Source organism: Rutilus rutilus (assembly GCF_951802725.1).
Source record: "Rutilus rutilus genome assembly, chromosome: 15".
NCBI classification, from domain to species: domain Eukaryota; kingdom Metazoa; phylum Chordata; class Actinopteri; order Cypriniformes; family Leuciscidae; genus Rutilus; species Rutilus rutilus.
In genome coordinates, this window is record NC_140220.1 from 6,268,368 (window position 1) to 6,286,671 (window position 18,304).

The 18,304-nt window shown below is 37.5% G+C and overlaps 1 protein-coding gene across 1 annotated transcript in view; it reads left to right on the top strand.

Moving 5' to 3' along the window:
* klhl29 (kelch like family member 29) overlaps positions 1 to 18,304 on the top strand; it is a 270,850-nt gene that overhangs the window by 92,466 nt on the left and 160,080 nt on the right. The window contains exon 3 of the mRNA XM_084432701.1: positions 5,179 to 5,475. Coding sequence (XP_084288827.1) covers positions 5,209 to 5,475 — 267 coding nt within the window. The 5' untranslated portion in view covers positions 5,179 to 5,208. The remainder of the gene's footprint in view (positions 1 to 5,178; positions 5,476 to 18,304) is intronic.

Consider the following 18,304-nt stretch of genomic DNA (forward strand, 5'->3'; position numbering starts at 1 on the left):
TTGTTAATTTTACAAATTCATATACTGTTCAGTACTGACATCCCCTCTTCTTTTTCTCTCTTTTTTCCTTCATTCTTTCACTAATGGCATTCACACGTGCAGCTGAACATCGCTTCTAATCATCAGGCCCGTCAGGAACCTGCGCTCACCTCTGTCCAAAAAAACGATACACTCGCCTGTCTTGTTCTGCCTCCATCGCCCCATTAAAAGCATTACATGTTTACAATTGAAATGTCAGTCAATTCTATATTGGCTGCTCTTCTTTACGTCTCTCTCTCTCTCTTATATTAACTGGATTTCTATTACCTTGATTCAAATGTGTTTACGAAACTACGAAACATAGGATTAAAACCACTGGCGCACTGTAGGGCTGCACGATATATCGAAATATCTCAAATGTAACAGTATATTGGATCCGTGCAGCTCTTAAAGTGACAGCAGCCTAATAACCCTGCGTCTGTCTGTGTGCTTAATGTTAATCAAACAACAGTAGACAAAGAGAAAATCACTCATTGCTCTTGACTATAACCTTTGTAGCTTTAATAAGAATTAGTATATATTTAATATATTTGATTTGATGTCAAAGCTGGGGTTTCAGGGTTTTCCAATACAGCATTATGAGCCAATTATATTATGGTTAAATTTGCCTATCTAGAGCAGTTTTTACACTGCGGCCACCCATATATGAAGCTGCAAGTATACTTGGTGTTTACACAGAGGACAGTGGATCAGCAGCGGATCACATGTGAATGTTGATTGGTGTGCATCTGACTGAAAATAAGCCAGAGCTGCTGTAGTTTGTCAGTGTAAATGGTTTTTCAGGGTCAACTGCTTTATTGTGATCTGAATGAAATGGTTTGATTTCAACTGCTGTAGCCCATCAGATTTACCCTTCATGATTGATAGAAATCTAGGAAGACAATAATCATATTCGTAAAAAAGGATTTTATCACAGATACGATGCCATAAAAAAGGAAGAAATATCAAATAGATGGCTAATTTGGACAAAATAACTTACAATATCACCATCAGCAATGCACTACACCTCAGGTAAGATGTCACAGCTACTAATATTTGCAGTGATTCAAAGCAAAAGCTGATACTAATTTTTCTGTTCTGCTTTTAAGTGCATGGCATGTAGAGAATATGGCAAGGCAACGCACAGATCTACACGTGTCTGGTGTGAATCTACAGTGTTAGAGGCGTCTATATAACAGTGCCAATCTGTTATAATCCATGAATAATTAATGTGCTGTTTTAGCCTGCAACGCAATTATGGCGGTGGTGTCATTAGTGGGTACTGTACTCCATTTGTGTGTGCTTATATATTTGTGTGACCTCCTGGGAAAACTAGGTTGCTGCTGGAGGAGGTGTTAGTGAGGCCAGTAGGGGGCGCTCACCCTGTGGTCTGTGTGGGTCCTAACGCCCCAGTATAGTGATGGAGACACTATACTGTCAAAGAGCACCGTCCTTCGGATGAGACGTTAAACCGAGGTCCTGACTCTCTGTGGTCATTAAAAATCCCAGGATGTCCTTCAGAAAAAGAGTAGGGGTGTAACCCCGGCATCCTGGCCAAAATTGCCCATTGGCCCCTGTCCATCATGGCCTCCTAATAATCCCCATATACTGATTGTCTTCATCACTCTGTCTCCTCTCCACCAGTAAGCTGGTGTGTGGTGGGCGTTCTAGCGCACTATGGCTGCCGTCTCATCATCCTGGTGGTGGTTGAGGAGATCCCCCCTTCCATATGTAAAAGTGATTTGAGCACCTAGAAAAGCGCTATATAAATGTAACGCATTATTATAATTTTTTTAGTTTAGTGTAATTAAAATGGATGGATGGATTCAAGAGCTCATTTGCTGTAGAAATGCAGTCATGTGTTGTGAATAGTGGGCTGCTCTCTGTCACCAGACCAGTGTTATTTCTGGAATTGTTCTTTAATTATTATTATTTTTATTTTTTGCAGCATCTTATATCTATTGAATCATGGGAAATATACAGACACAGCCTAACAAGAAGAATAGAGTGGGTTTGACAACTAAAGCAAATTAGTGACGAATATATATATATATATATATATATATATATCATCTCTTCTGCCGCAGAATGCATAAAAACAAGTCAAACATCCTCCTAACATGCACACTATATAGTGTGCATGTTAGGAGGATGTTTGACTTGTTTTTATGCATTCTGCGGCAGAAGAGATGATGGTGATATGTAGAATGTATATACAATGTACATCATTTAAAGTAACATTTAATGCATCATTTAATATGTTTATATGCATGTGTGTATATATATACATTTATTAAATATTGATTTCAGAATATATGATCAACATCTGTAAATTTGTAGTTTTATGATTCCAATATTATCGGTTTTAATTCTGGATTGTAGTTCCTTCACTAAAGCCGGTAAACACAGTCTTGAACCTTTGTATTTTTGTCCGATTTTAAATACTTTTTTGCTTTTGCAATCAAAGTTTGTAATGTTATGATTCACCTCGTAGCCGATTGTCTTGGTTCATTGCTTATAATGCTTTAAAAGAGAACTCCGGTCAATTTTAACATTGAGCTCATTTTTTTGTACATTTGGAGTGCTGTCAGTACAGAGAACAACGACAAAAATCAGTGTTGCCTACACCATGTTATACTCTTTTTAAAATTTGCACCCTGTTGACTTCAATGGGGCAAGTTTTAAACCTGCTTTTAGGCTCGTAACATCCTTGATGTGTCAAGTGCAGAGCTAATGTGAGTGATTCCTTCGGATTGAACGCGGGTGAATCTGACTGCAGTAGACGTGAAAGATATTAATAAATATGATGTTATTTCAGCCAGCGCACATACCTGTATTTTCTTCCTGTTTTCGGTCGAAGTCCATAGTAGTCGATTGTCGAGTTCACGCGCGTGATCATAGGTAACTAAACCTATGCGTGTGAACTCGACAATCGATTACTGTGGGCTTCGACCGAAAACAGGATGTAAATACAGGTATGTGCGCTGGCTGAAATAATATCGTTTTTATTAATATCTTTCACATCTACTGCAGTCAGATTCACCCGTGATCACTCTGAAGGAGTCACTCACATGGCTGGCTACTTGTAATGACACATCAAGGATGTTAAGAGGCTAAAAGCAGGTTTAAAACTTGCCCCATTGAAGTCAACAGGGTGCAAACTTTAAAAAGAGGATAACACGGTGTAGGCAACACCGAATTTTGTCGTTGTTCTCTGTATTGACAGCACTCCAAATGTACAAAAAAATGAGCTCAATGTTAAAATTGACCGGAGTTCTCCTTTAACGAAGACATCCCTATGGGAGAAAATAATGGGAAAAACACTTCCGGGACCAACGCCAATGAAAAAGTGGGCTTGCACTTTTGCACTATTTAGTTTTTACTTTTTTGTATAAGTAGTTATATACATGTTTTTATTAACTTATATGTAGTCACAGCTTCTTGTTTTAATTGAAAATATGCTAAATCTGAGATCGTCAAGTCATTTCACTTCATGACAATTGTTTTGCTAATGGCTAATTCAAATTTTTTTCATTCCTCACGATTCCCTTCCATATTGATAAGCATATATTAATAGACGTCTATATATTTCAGGATTACTTCTAGCTCATGCTGTGTAGTCTACTCTTTTTGGTCGAAAGCCACAACACTGAACAACAGCCCTAGCAAACCTCATTCCACACTTCTGTCTTGTTTAGCTGACTCCAATATAAAACAGCGAGCCAAGGCACAATAAATCCTGAATTTGTTGCAGAACAGCAGAACGGCCAAAAGTGGCTTATTTTACTAACAGCTTAATCTGTTCCCACACATACACAGAGAGAAACGAATAACGCCACTCCCAACCTCAGGTCTCCAGAGTTATTACATGAGGATGTGTGTAGAGGATGACGACAAGATAAAGAAGATGAGACGGAAAATGAGGTTAGCGCAGTCTCTAACGCAGCGCTAAAGCCAAACCACTGCTGGTTCATTGTTTTCTCATATCGTGTCCTGCACAGCTATCAGCAATAAAGCTCAATGAAACTGCTGATTAGATTAATTAAAATCATGAGGGCTTGGAGCTGTACAAGTTTACTCATTAAGAACACTAAGGATGGTTGGACGGATCTCTTAACCATCTGGAAGAGTGCAAGTTTTCCTGTAAACTTGTGTTTTTCCTTGTGGGTCTTGTAAATAAACACTCATTTTTCCTCTTATAAAAGCTGGCAGAGTCTGGATTATAATAAGTAGATGGGCTATTTTTCATGTGTGAAAACAAAGAAGCCGTGTGCATGTGCTTGATCATATGCGAACACGTTTGTCTATATTAAAGGCTCACATATGTTATTTTTAAACCAGACTGAAATAGAAGTTTGGCTGCAACAGAAAAAAATGTTTGAAATAGTTTTCTTACAAAATGTTTTAGTTGTTTAGGATCAGTTTTCTCTTTATCTTTTTATAGGTAATCATAGTTTGAAACAATACATATTTTAAGAGTGATAGATTTTTTTTTTGTATTATTATTAAAATTTATTTATTTGTTTGTTCAGTTGTTCGTTGATTCATTTAATCAATCATTTTTTTTTTATTTAGTTTTTATTTACTTTTATTTGTTAGGTTGTTTATTTTATTAAATTATTATTTATTTGTTTAATTAATTAATTTAATTTGTGTTTTATTTTAATTCAAATTTATTTATTTATTTAATTGGAATCTTTTGTTTTATTTTCTCAAGTCATTACATTTATTTGTTTGGTTATTTATTTTATTATTTTTATATTCTTATTTATTTGTTTATGTATTAAATTAATTAAGCGAATTAATTTAAGCAAATTTTTTATTTAATTGGAATGTTTTATTTAGTTTTATTTATTTCGAGATGTCTGAAAACTGACCAAAGATGTCTTCAACCGTTTGTCCGAACACGAAGGAGCTGCACTCAGTCATATGCCAGCACTCCTATCAGTACTAAATGCTCATGTGTTATTTTTTACACGCAGCTGAAGCGGTGCCATTTTTAACCACGGTCTTGCAGATATTGAGATGTTTGCAGCAAGTTTTGTTGTGTTGCACGTCAAACCTGCCAAGAAGCTCGATTTGTTTGGTGCATTCTATTTCTATCTGTGTTTTGACAGGGTATAATCAATGCTATCGCTCTCTTTGTGTTCTCTGTTGCAGACAGCGCCACGTATCCTCTAAGTGGAAGTGATGTCACGACACCACCACCGCTTTGAGAGAGACTACCGAGGCCCCTGGGATCGTCGTGACCGAACCAGCGGCCTTCACAATGGTGTGGGCAACAGCACCTGCTCCCCTCCCGTGGCCAACGGCAACAACCGTCCAGGACTCCTCCCACTCCCGGTCATCCCGTCCCTCCTGCCCACCCCCGTGACCATCGCCGTGACGACGGCCAGCAACGAGCTCGCCGGCAAGCGTTCGGGACCCCCTTCATCCGCCACGGCACCTGTTGTGAAGGTATACGCCGCAAACGAGGGGGCAAATTCCGCATCCAAATCACTTGCATTTCCATTTCGCTCACGCTGCCAGATTGCTTCATTTGGTCCCAGCTCTTCTTCTCCTCGCTAATTTTCTCTTTCATTATGCAAATGAGAAACTCTGAGCAATGGGCCGAATTAAGCTAGAGCCCGTGGCTCTGTCAAGTCTGTTGTGGGCAAGAAATAAAAGGCGTCAGCTTGCTATTTGAGTCGAGATGAATGCCATTCTGGAGAATTAGTTCAAGGAACGAGAAAAGCTTGAACTGTTGTTTCACTCTTCATGGCGTTTAATCAGATTAGCTTCTGTTTCACTTAGATTTCATGCATAAAGACAGTTTACTAGCTACTTGCCATGCGGCTGTTGCAGCCCACGCTCTGATAATGACATGATTGACGTGACCTTTGTTCGTCTTCGCCGAGACCCACAGAACGTACACATTTTGAAAGTACCGTTCCCTTGACGTCACAGAGTCTTTCGGTAATGGCTAATAAGGGATGTTTGCTGTGGTATACGGCACTTTTGGATTAGTATAGTGAGTCGCTGGAGGTGTGCGCAGTAGTTTTCAGGGTAATTTCTCTTGGTTTCAGTCAGTAGAGTCTCCCAGCAGATGGGCTTGCCAGCTTTTCTCTACCTCGCTTGAAGCCCACTTCAGGGAGCAATCCGGGCTCAAAATCTTGGCATCTCATACCACAGCTACTGTCATCTCACATCGGCGCTTTTTGTTTGAACTTTTTCGCTCGAGTGAATTCCGTGGGACTTCTGTGACGAGAAAGCTTTGTGAGTATCAAACAAAATGCTTTCGCATTATGCAGATTGTATTAACACTAACTCTGTGGGCGAACGCCAACAGTTGGACGCTGACCGCAGAGTTCTGCTTTGACTTTGACGTGTCCCTGTGATTAGCATACTGAAAAAAACAAAACGTTTTCATCTAAAAAACTCTTTTTGTAAAAAGTATTTATCTACACTACAAAATAAACTTTCAGATGATATAGTTTAAAAAGATTAGTGTTTCTCTGGCTCAGAAACAATGACGTTTTTTGACTGAATGAATCTTAATTATGATGTCATTAAAGTTGTGAACAACATTACTTGGGATGCACCAATATGAACATTTTCGCTGATAATTCCGATAAAGCCGATAACCGATATATTGGCCGATAAATCTAAATCCACATTTTTATATATATATATATAGTCATTAAAGTTGTGAACGATTTTGAACTACTTTACGCTAAATACTAGGGATTTCCCAATATGAAAATTTATGCGAATAAAGCCAATAACCGATATATTGGCCGATAAATCTAAATCCAAATTTTGATATATATTTTTTTGAGAGCCTGATTACAAAAACAAAAGTCTCACCATTAAAAGCCATGTCCCAAGCATTCAACATAAATCAAACATATACAATACAGTAGCCTATAGTGAACCAGTGTAAGATTCCTTAACTGTAAAATTAATTTTACACTCCAAATTTCTGTATAAAAAAAGAAGAAGAAATAATACAAAAAAATAAAGCTGCACATGTAATACATACCTGTATTTTACTTTTCAAAGTGATTCCCATAATGATTCCAAAGTGCACATCTGTTTTAGCTGAAGAAAATAATACATTATCAGCTTTAATACATCGATCTAATTTACTTATCGGGTCGATAACGAACATTAAAAATGAACATATTTTGGCCGAAATAGATATGGTGGCCGATATATCGTGCATCCCTACTAAATACAAAAAAAAAGATTCTTGTAAGAAAGTTTAGAAAAAGCTGAAAACATGATAAGCAGCAGTGTTTACCTGAAAAGGAGACTTCTCGAATCATTGAATTGTTCCTTTTTGAACTGATTCATTTTCATGAACTGTCTGAATGAGTTGATACGTAGGATGTTTTAGTAGAGTGTTTCATTGTTCATTGTTCAAAGGAAATTATTATTATTTTTCAACACGGATGTATAAAACTGATCAAAAGTCCATTCATATGGTCAAATAGAAAACTGCTATTTTAAATTGTAATAATATTTCATAATATTACTGATTTTACTGTATTTTGGACCAAATAAAAGCAGCCTTGGTGAGCATAAGAGACTTCTTGAAGAAAAATCTTTTTGACCCCAAACTTTTGTACAGTAGTGTACACAGAACAACACTTTTACAATGTTGTTGTGCTAGCAGTGTCATTGTATGCAACGAGCTTTGTAAAGATTCTTCAAAAATGTCTTGAAACTTCTGTTTTCTCTGGGAAAAAATAACAGCAAACAGGTTTGGACCGACATGAGAGTGAGTAAAATAATGACAGCACTTCCCTTTTAAGTTAGTCACGTCGCTACTTTTAGTTAGTTAGTCCCCAGCACTGGAGGGAATGTGTTTACCTCAGATTTCTTTAATTATTGCCTGAAGGAAACTCATCAGAACACGGTAGAGTCTTGAGGGACCGGCACTTTCTCTGTCATCCGTCATCAAAGTCTCCATGTTGTTCGGCTCACGGTCCAGCTCGTAGATGCTATTCAGATAAATATAAAAGCAAAAGCAGCAGAAAGAGATGAGAAGGACCTTTTTTATCTAACAGCAGAGAGCAATAGCGTCTTTCCTTGGTTGTGACACGACTGTCTAATAAGGCATATTGTGTCTGTGTGTGTGTGTAGTTAATGACTCTGAATGGTGCATATTTATCTGGGAATGCGTTTGTTTTTAACCTTGACAGGTATGAGGCGTGTGATTGAGTTTGTCTGGCTGATCTACAGTCTGTTTTTTTGTGTGCAAGCGTGTATGAAAGACAGATCGGTATCTAATTAGCGAGATGGAGAGGGACCCTCATGTTGGCTCACACGTCTTTTTGTGACAAACTCTATGCAACTAACAATAAATAAAGCGACTACTGTAACTTTAAGAAGCCCATCTGCCTGAACTGTCTTTCATGACTAACGACACTTCAAAACGAACAAACGACTCTTAATTGAACTAGAGGTGTGGCAGCTTATTTACTCGCCTCCTCTTGTAATTAATTTTGTTTGTAATGCCTTTGTTTATTTATTTATTCCCTCGAGCATAACCGCAAATCCACAGCCGCTGACAGAGGCTTTTTTCATTATTCCATGAGTGCTTGGGAAAGTTTATTAGAGCCTGTTTAGAGTTCCGTAATTGACACACTAAATATTAGGGCTGGGTAAAAAAAAATCTCGATTTCTCGATTTTAATCGATTCTCATTTTTACGAACCGATATCGATTCTTAAATCCCAAGAATCGATTAGTCACCCTGTTTTCAGTTGATGAATGAATGTAACATCGTAGCGCGCATCCCATCCAATAAATCACAATAATCTTTGTGGTTTTTTACTATTGATATGAAACAAAGTCTCAGATTTCAAATTACATCCATTTTCCTACGAAATTCAAAAACATAAATACCGTTTTGGCGCTGTGGCGTGAGATCGCTCTGGCTCAGCTCAGCTCTAGAGCAGCAGCAGATCTTCTCTTCCGCCTTAATAATACCAGTTACCGCGCAAAATAAACATGAATGAGCATCTGAAAGTGTGTGAAAAGGTCGAGTACAACTTATCGAAATCTGTATCATGTCACATGGAATCGCTCAATCAGTGTTTCAACGTGGAAAGACGTCAGTAAAACAGCTTGTAAACAATGTCATGTAACGTCACATTTACCTCAGTAAAACCATATCCAGTGACCATAAACTCGTTAGTCAGCTAGAAAAATGTACTCTAAAGGAGCATTTTGCTATGCACCATTTTACATATTTTGTTATAATTATATTATACATATTTTATTATAATTTTGTTCTTCAATTTTTAATGCATGTTTAAATAAATCTGTTTATATTTCACATAACTTTATTATTATAAAAATAAATAAAAGTGTAATTTAAGAGTTTGTATACAAATCAGTTCATTTTTACCTTCAATATTATAGTAGGCTAATGAAGCCTAGTAGGCTACAACTGACTCCCGTAGTTTACAGCATTAGTTAAGAGATTTGTTTTCCTTGAGAAAATTTGCCATGTAATTGTACCTGATATCCAAAATAATCAATATTGAATCGAAGCGGAATCGAAATCGAATCGAATTGCAAGCTTGTGAATCGAAATCGAATCGAATTGTGAAATTTGTGTCAATACCCAGCCCTACTAAAAAGGGTTACACTTTATTTTGATCGTCCCCTTTAGACATTCTGTTGACTATAAGTAACACTGCACATACATGTCAACTAACTTTCATTAGAGTATTAGTTGAGTATTAGGGTAATAAGTTGATATTTACTTGGAAAGTTATAATGACTGTTAGCAGATATTAAGTAGACAGTCTATTAATACTCTACTTAAACTCTAATGAGAGCTAGTTGACATGTAGGTGCAACTTTACTTATAGTTAACGGATTGTCTAAGGGGACCATCAAATTAAAGTGTTACCAAAAAGTGTTTTTACCATGTTTTTTTGAAAATGTACCTTGGTATTCTTTGAATTTACCATGGTACATTAACTTTACACCATGGTATCCTTCAAATTGTTATGGTTTTTCCATCCCTGCACCATGGTATTTTTCATAATGTACTTTGAAACTTGAATTTTCTCTTTTGGTCAATTTCAGAAATGGCAAGTAACATGCTGAATTAAACATGAAATTGTGATGTCGAAAGACAGAAATTGTATTTTCTTGTAAAGCCTGCTCCAATCTGATACAGAACATCTTTTATTTACCATCCCTTAAGAAACTGTAGATTGATCCCACTATTTGTTGGCGCACAAATGCATGCTCAACATTTTCTGTGTGGGTGTTGCTAACAAATGATTGAATGCTCAGTGACAAGATGTTGTTGCAGCTGTCAATGCATCTGCTTCTGAGCGTTGTGTAGTTACTGTGATGAACCCATCTTAAAGCTGTTGACCAGTGAGATGCTGCGGAAATGATGCAGGCCGTCAATAATGAGAGAGAGAGAGAGAGAGCTGTGATGTCTTCAGTGTCACATGATCCTTGAGAAATCATTCTAATATGATGAGTTGCTACTCAAGAAACATTTCTAATTATTATCTAAGTTGAAAACAGTTGTGCTGCTTGATATTGTTTGATATTGATATCCTTATTTTTTTTCAGGATTCTTTGCTGAATAGAAATTTAAAAAGAACATAATTTAATTAAAATAGAAACCTTTGGTAACATTATACGTTTTTACATGCTGAATAAAAGTATCCATTTCTTTAAAAAAATCTTGCTGACACTAAACTTTTGAATGGTAGTGTATATTTAATTATTTATAAAGAAAACACTTTTATCCAAAGCAATTTACATACTGTATGAGGAATACAACCAAGAGGTTCATCCTAATCAGGCAATATAATGAGAATATATAGCATGATTAGTACAAAATCGATAAGGCAAAACAACACATAAACATGCACAAGACTTTGTATGACCTGTATCACTCCAGTTGATATTCGGCATACTGAAAATGTGAAGTACTATCATCTGATAGCTGCTAAAATTGTACAATCTCTCCCAGTTATGCTACAGCGCAAGAAACATTACTACGAGATTATCTACCAAGAGACCAACCATCACACACAGCCTGAGTCTGTTTCCTACTCTATTATCAGTTAAATGCATGAATCACAGGTTAACCCAGGTCATCTCGCAGTGCTGGTCAGATCCATTTGCACATCGCAAATTGATGGAAAGCAAGTGTTTTCTGTTTGGCGAAAGCAATTTCATTCTCTTCTGGGGCATGACACATATGCAGCCATTTGTGCTGATTATGTTTGTTTACAGCATTGTTTGAATTCCTGATTCTGATTGGTTGACAGGGGTTCTGAGGATGTTGATTCATTTCCAATCCTTCGTGACAGGTTTGTTGATGGCATTGCAGTTCTGTATCTCTTTGCAATGTTTTTCTCAACTAATAAGTGGCTTTGGGGCAATTTTGAGCAGAGTACTTATTCAGTGACGTCTGTAAGGTTGAAAAAGTGGAAAACGTCTTGAGATAAAGATGTTTAATAGACATGTGCTTTTTATACCCGTAGCTTAAGTGGAATAATTGACTCTTGAATTCTTAAATTTTTCCGTACAAAACCCATTTGTGCGTACACAATATTCATACATGAGACCCAATACCTTTTTGTTGAGGTCAAGATCCAATATATTATTTTAGAATCTACAGAATATGGCTCATCTTTCTTTTAGCAGAAGCACATGATTGGATTCATCCAGAGGGGATATCATTATGAATTTTTTAGAAATGCTTCAGAAATTGTGTGTGTGTGTGAATGCCCTTGCCGAATGATAATCCTCACGGCTATGATTAAAATGTTTATATCTATCTTCAAGGGTTATCGGTCATGTTTTCGAATTGTGAGATGTCTTCATTTTTGTGTCAGCAAAAACTGACCTTTCACATAAGCCTGATGAAGCAATTAAGCATAAAGAACAGTGGCTTCATATACAAAACACAGATAAGAGAGATGATGCATGAATTAATAGTATAATATGCATAATATATATATTATTCATTGGTATACATATATCTTTTTTCTACCCAACAATTATTCTTATTTTTTTTCTTTACATACTAAAGAAGATCCCTGACCATAACTTTTTGGTTACCAACATTTCTCAAAATATTTTGGTGCTGCTATATAGCCTATTTTGATTAAAGTGCCCCATTATGCTATTTTAAAGGCTCCTAATTTAGTTTTGGAGTCTCCTACAACAGGTTTACTTGCATCAAAGGTTAAAAAAAAAACTTTAATTTTCTCATAATATACATTGCACATCACCACATTTTTCAATGATTCTCAAACGACTCGACAGATGAATCCGTCTCTCTAAATCCCACCTTTCGTCAAGCTACTCTGCTCTGATTGGCCAGATGGCTCAGTCTGTTGTGATTGATCTACTGCTTACTGCGCGTGTTTTGGAAACTAAACTGAACCATAACTGAACTTCAGCTCAGTCCGGAGGCTTCCTAAAGCTCAGCGATTGTAAACAATGTAAAGACAGTAACGTTGATGTCGATTTTACCATATCAATCTGAGCGTGAGTTCGATGATGAAACTTTGGAAGAACTAGTTTTTCAATCTGAACCTCCATCGCAAGGACGACATGAGCAGGACGTTTCTCAGTGATACACTACTCAGTTTGAGGTACACATTAGCCCAGCACTAACGTGAATGACTGATGTAACAAACGTTTGTAAAACAAATCTTGCTCATCCGTTAGCTTTACTCAAAGAGTCAGAATGACTCAAACACAGTTTTAGGAAATAGTGGCCCACAGCTGATCAGCAGAAGTATTTCAGTAAGGCAGTAACGCGAGTTAGCCGGTCAGCTGGAAACTTACACAATATAAAACACAAAACTACGTATTTTGAACACCCGGCAGAAAATATATACATCAATAATTAGTCAGACTTACAGGTTGTGATTCTGACGAGCAAGCTGGTCAAAATAAACTGAGTACTGACCCATCTTTCAAGAGCACCCCGCGCTGAACTCCGAGATTTGAGAAGCAGTCGTCAGTCAAATGACGTTTGAGGGCTGGTCAAGTTGTTCACGGGCGTTTATGCAAACATCGTATAGGCGGTTCAAAATCGATTATTTCTTTTAGGAGACAATAACTTTATTTATTGTGCACTTTTGACTTTACAACTTTCATTCACAAACAGCCATATAACACACTGCATGAAAGGAAATATTCGAAATACCATTATAGGGGCACTTAAAAAAAAAAAACTAAAGAATAATTCAATAACTTTTATGCTATGTTGCTCTTGCAAGCTCTGGCATTTCCTTCAGGAAATTTACATTTTAGTTGTTTTGTAGTTCCATTTTGGGAGAGCACTTTTACATTTGCCTGTGCCAAATCCAATTGACCCCAACTGCTTCCAACATGTTTCTATGAAATTCAAATTCACTTTTGCCATTTCAATGTTTTCTAATAGTTTTGCACTGATTTATCAGCGGATTCAATGAAAGGCTATATCTCAAAGCTGAATACACACACAGTCTTCACAACATGAGCGAGGGAAAATGAATGCAAAATGATGTGAGGAGCAATTCATATTAATGCGAGTGGCAAACTCCAAGACTTTAACTTCCCTCACACATTTCAGGGTGTTGTATACTACAGTGTGCTTATTCAGAGAGAGCGAGAGAGAGAGAGAGAGAGAGAGAGAGACCAGCTGCTAGCATGAAGCAGAAATTGAATGAATGATGGAAGCAAAGTGTCTCTGAGCCACGGGCTGCTCAGCAGGGAGACGTGAACTTTGGTTGACTTGCAACCTTTACTGTAAAGTTACACAGAAGTGTTGTCATTGAGATGATTTCATTTGAGAAATATGTTGGAGAAGATTTCTTTATGAACCCATAGAATTATGCAGTTAAACTGCTACATTTTTAAAGCTAATTACGAGCATTAGGTTTCATAGAGGAATCCCTCCAATGAAAATTGCATTTGAGCATAAAGTGATAGTAACCCCCAGAAATGAAAAGGTTGTTGTAATTCACTCTCTCTGTGTTGGTTTGTGTCTGTGGTCACTCTTTTCCATGTTATCACATTGAATTGGGACTGAAGGCTTTAAGCTTTAAAATAGATGCACAAAGACTTGTATGCTATATCCTAAGAGTTCCGTGGCCTTTCCGTTTTGTGTGAGGAATAGACCAAAATGAAAGTTTATGAAAATATTCTTTGAAAGAGAAGTAGTGATGTCACATTTGAGAACGAATCATTCTTTAAAATCGGTTCAGTTGATCCAGTTAAAGGGATACTCCACTTTTTTTGGAAATAGGCTCATTTTACAACTCCCCCAGAGTTAAACAGTTGAGTTTTACCGTTTTCGAATCCATTCAGCCGATCTCCGGCTCTGGGGTTCCCACTTTTAGCATAGCTTAGCATAATGAATTGAACCGGACAAGACCATTAGCATCTCTCTCAAAAAAAATGAACAAAGAGTTTCGATATTTTTCCTATTTAAAACTTGACTCTTCTGTAGTTACATCGTGTACTAAGACCGACAGAAAATGAAAAGTTGCGATTTTCTAGGCTGATATGGCTAGGAACTATACTCTCATTCCTAATAATCAAGAAATTAGCAAGAGATGCTAATGGTCTTGTCCGGTTCAATTCATTATGCTAAGCTATGCTAAAAGTGGGACCCCCAGACCCGGAGATCGGCTGAATGGATTCGAAAACGGTAAAACTCAACTGTTTAACTCTGGGGGAGTTGTAAAATGAGCCTATTTCCAAAAAAAGTGGAGTATCCCTTTAACAAAAGATCTCTGAATGATTCATTGATGAATTGAACTGATTCAGCTCACTGACTCAATGATCAAGTCACAGTGAAAATTTTAATCTGTTTCTCATGTAATTTTTATTTTTATTTTAAAGCTTGAAACCTCCAGTGTGATTTGTACAGATCCTCACAGGGAGGGAGTTGCCTCTTCCGCGGATGAGGCTTTTGAACAATTCATGGATGGATTCGAGCTCACCAATCAGGCAATTAATAACACAGCAGCTACCCTTCATTACGGAGACGAGGAGAAGGTCAAAAAACATGCGGTCTCGGCGGTTTCTGCCAACTTCAGATGCGTTCCAGGAAACGCATTCAACAAGAAGCAAATGAGAAAGCGAAGATTCATGGTGTCTTCGGTTCTTCTGGGATTATACATCACAGGTTACGGATTGCGTTCATTTCCTCTTGATATTTACCGCTGGTTTATTTCTCTCAGGGGAGAGAGGAGAAAAAGTGACGACATGGCATTGGTATTTGAATCATTAATCCACCGTGCTGTCATATATCACTCTATGCCATTTAAATCCGAATGGAAAGAGGCAAAAAACCCGGCTCCTCTTCAGAAGTCATGAAGATGAAATATTAATGGTTTCCTGAGTTTTAGTGTTCTGGCCTTGAATACTCAATTTACTATTCACATGTTGATTAGAAAGAAGCAGAATGCATTTTTGAGGGTCAAAATATTGTTGTTCTTCTCATCTATGTGTTTGATATTTTAAAACCGCGGCACCTGAATGAAGCCAAACCTCGATCGTTTATAATAAGATCAACGCTTAAACGGAATAACAGCTACAATAATCGTCCAAAAAATCTCATTCGTCCAAAAAGTTTCACAAATTCCTGTTTTGCTGGGGGAAATCAAGAACAAAAGAGAATTTAATGGGATTTTCCAAACAAGCAAAATTACAGACAAAATACAGCCAGTTTAGTCTCATAAAATGTCGTTTGACGCAATATAGTATAGTAGAGAATAACATGTGGTCAACTCTTATTTACCACATTTGTCGGAAAATTGGTGCTGTGTGAAAGCAGTTCGCCCTTGTTTTTCCTTTCTAGGCTCTGCTTTGCCAATTATACATGATCTACCAGTCTTGTCTGTGCTTGCTTTATTTAAAAGGAAATCCTTCCTCAGATGAAGTTTAATACAATCCTATTTCATGTTCTTGCCTTACAGATTGGCTAGCTGAAGTTGTGCTCTTGAAGCTAATTCTAATATAAACTCATAACCGTGTATGTGTGTGTGTGTGCGCAAAAATCTGATAGCGTTACATCTTGCAAGTCTTGGATCTTTTATTGACAAGATGTTCCTGTTTCAGCCATTTTGATGAAACTTTTAAATACACATCTTTGTTCTGTGTCAGTTCTTGAAAACATTTATTTTTTCTTTGTAAAGCTGTTGAATGGAGGAAAGGAGCCATTGTTCCTGAAACAATACGATTTTGCTACCTTGAGGTCAAAATATGATTGGCAGAAAAAAAGAGGCTTTGTCACTTGTACTTAACGTACTTCATTCAACATGTACAATGAAGATAAAGCATGTAAATTGAACGTGGAGGCTAGTTTTACAGTTTTATGCAGGATATTTTCCAGACAAGTACTATCTGTACTAAACATTACAGTTTTAGTGTGCTGTATAAGTGCGTGTCTGTGGAGAGTTTGGGTGGAAATATTTGGAGGACTCATCACATGGCGTTCCTCAATAGTCCTCAGGAGACACAATGCTGTAAATGTACTGTACGGAATTTCCAATCCAATTACTTTCCCCATGCAGTCTCCTGTCTTAAACATGAATTACAGGATCTGACTGTGCCTTGTGGGTTTGGATCCATGAGATGTCTTTCCTCCATGTCTTTGTTCAAAGCCAATTCCAAACAGCTCCGGTCAAATCCCAAATTAATTTGTTTGATCTGTTGCCACATCAAAGAAATTTGATAGCCCAGTACACAACGGGCAGTGTATTTCCTATTGGTCGCCACTGGAAGCAGCTTAGGTGTTTTTTTGTTTTTTATAATAATAATAATAATAATATATACAATATAAAATAATATTTTCTTAATTTAATATTTTATAATTTCAAGATATGTCATACAATGTACAAGTGGCATATATATATATATATATATGTATGTATGTGTGTGTGTGTGTGTGTGTGTGTGTGTATGTATATATGTGTGTGTGTTATTATATATGTATACACATAAATATATATATAAATCCAGAAATCACAATATATGATTTTTTAACTATTTATTTGTATGATACAGCTGCAAATAAGTATTTGAACACCTGTCTATCAGCTAGAATTCTGACCCTCAAAGACCTGTTAGTCTGCCTTTAAAATGTCCACCTCCACTCCATTTATTATCCTAAATTAGATGCACCTGTTTGAGGTCGTTAGCTGCATAAAGACACCTGTCCACCCCATACAATCAGTAAGAATCCAACTACTAACATGGCCAAGACCAAAGAGCTGTCCAAAGACACTAGAGACAAAATTGTACACCTCCACAAGGCTGGAAAGGGCTACGGGGAAATTGCCAAGCAGCTTGGTGAAAAAAGGTCCACTGTTGGAGCAATCATTAGAAAATGGAAGAAGCTAAACATGACTGTCAATCTCCCTCGGACTGGGGCTCCATGCAAGATCTCACCTCGTGGGGTCTCAATGATCCTAAGAAAGGTGAGAAATCAGCCCAGAACTACACGGGAGGAGCTGGTCAATGACCTGAAAAGAGCTGGGACCACCGTTTCCAAGGTTACTGTTGGTAATACACTAAGACGTCATGGTTTGAAATCATGCATGGCACGGAAGGTTCCCCTGCTTAAACCAGCACATGTCAAGGCCCATCTTAAGTTTGCCAATGACCATTTGGATGATCCAGAGGAGTCATGGGAGAAAGTCATGTGGTCAGATGAGACCAAAATAGAACTTTTTGGTCATAATTCCACTAAACGTGTTTGGAGGAAGAAGAATGATGAGTACCATCCCAAGAACACCATCCCTACTGTGAAGCATGGGGGTGGTAGCATCATGCTTTGGGGGTGTTTTTCTGCACATGGGACAGGGCGACTGCACTGTATTAAGGAGAGGATGACTGGGGCCATGTATTGCGAGATTTTGGGGAACAACCTCCTTCCCTCAGTTAGAGCATTGAAGATGGGTCGAGGCTGGGTCTTCCAACATGACAATGACCCGAAGCACACAGCCAGGATAACCAAGGAGTGGCTCTGTAAGAAGCATATCAAGGTTCTGGCGTGGCCAAGCCAGTCTCCAGACCTAAACCCAATAGAGAATCTTTGGAGGGAGCTCAAACTCCGTGTTTCTCAGCGACAGCCCAGAAACCTGACTGATCTAGAGAAGATCTGTGTGGAGGAGTGGGCCAAAATCCCTCCTGCAGTGTGTGCAAACCTGGTGAAAAACTACAGGAAACGTTTGACCTCTGTAATTGCAAACAAAGGCTACTGTACCAAATATTAACATTGATTTTCTCAGGTGTTCAAATACTTATTT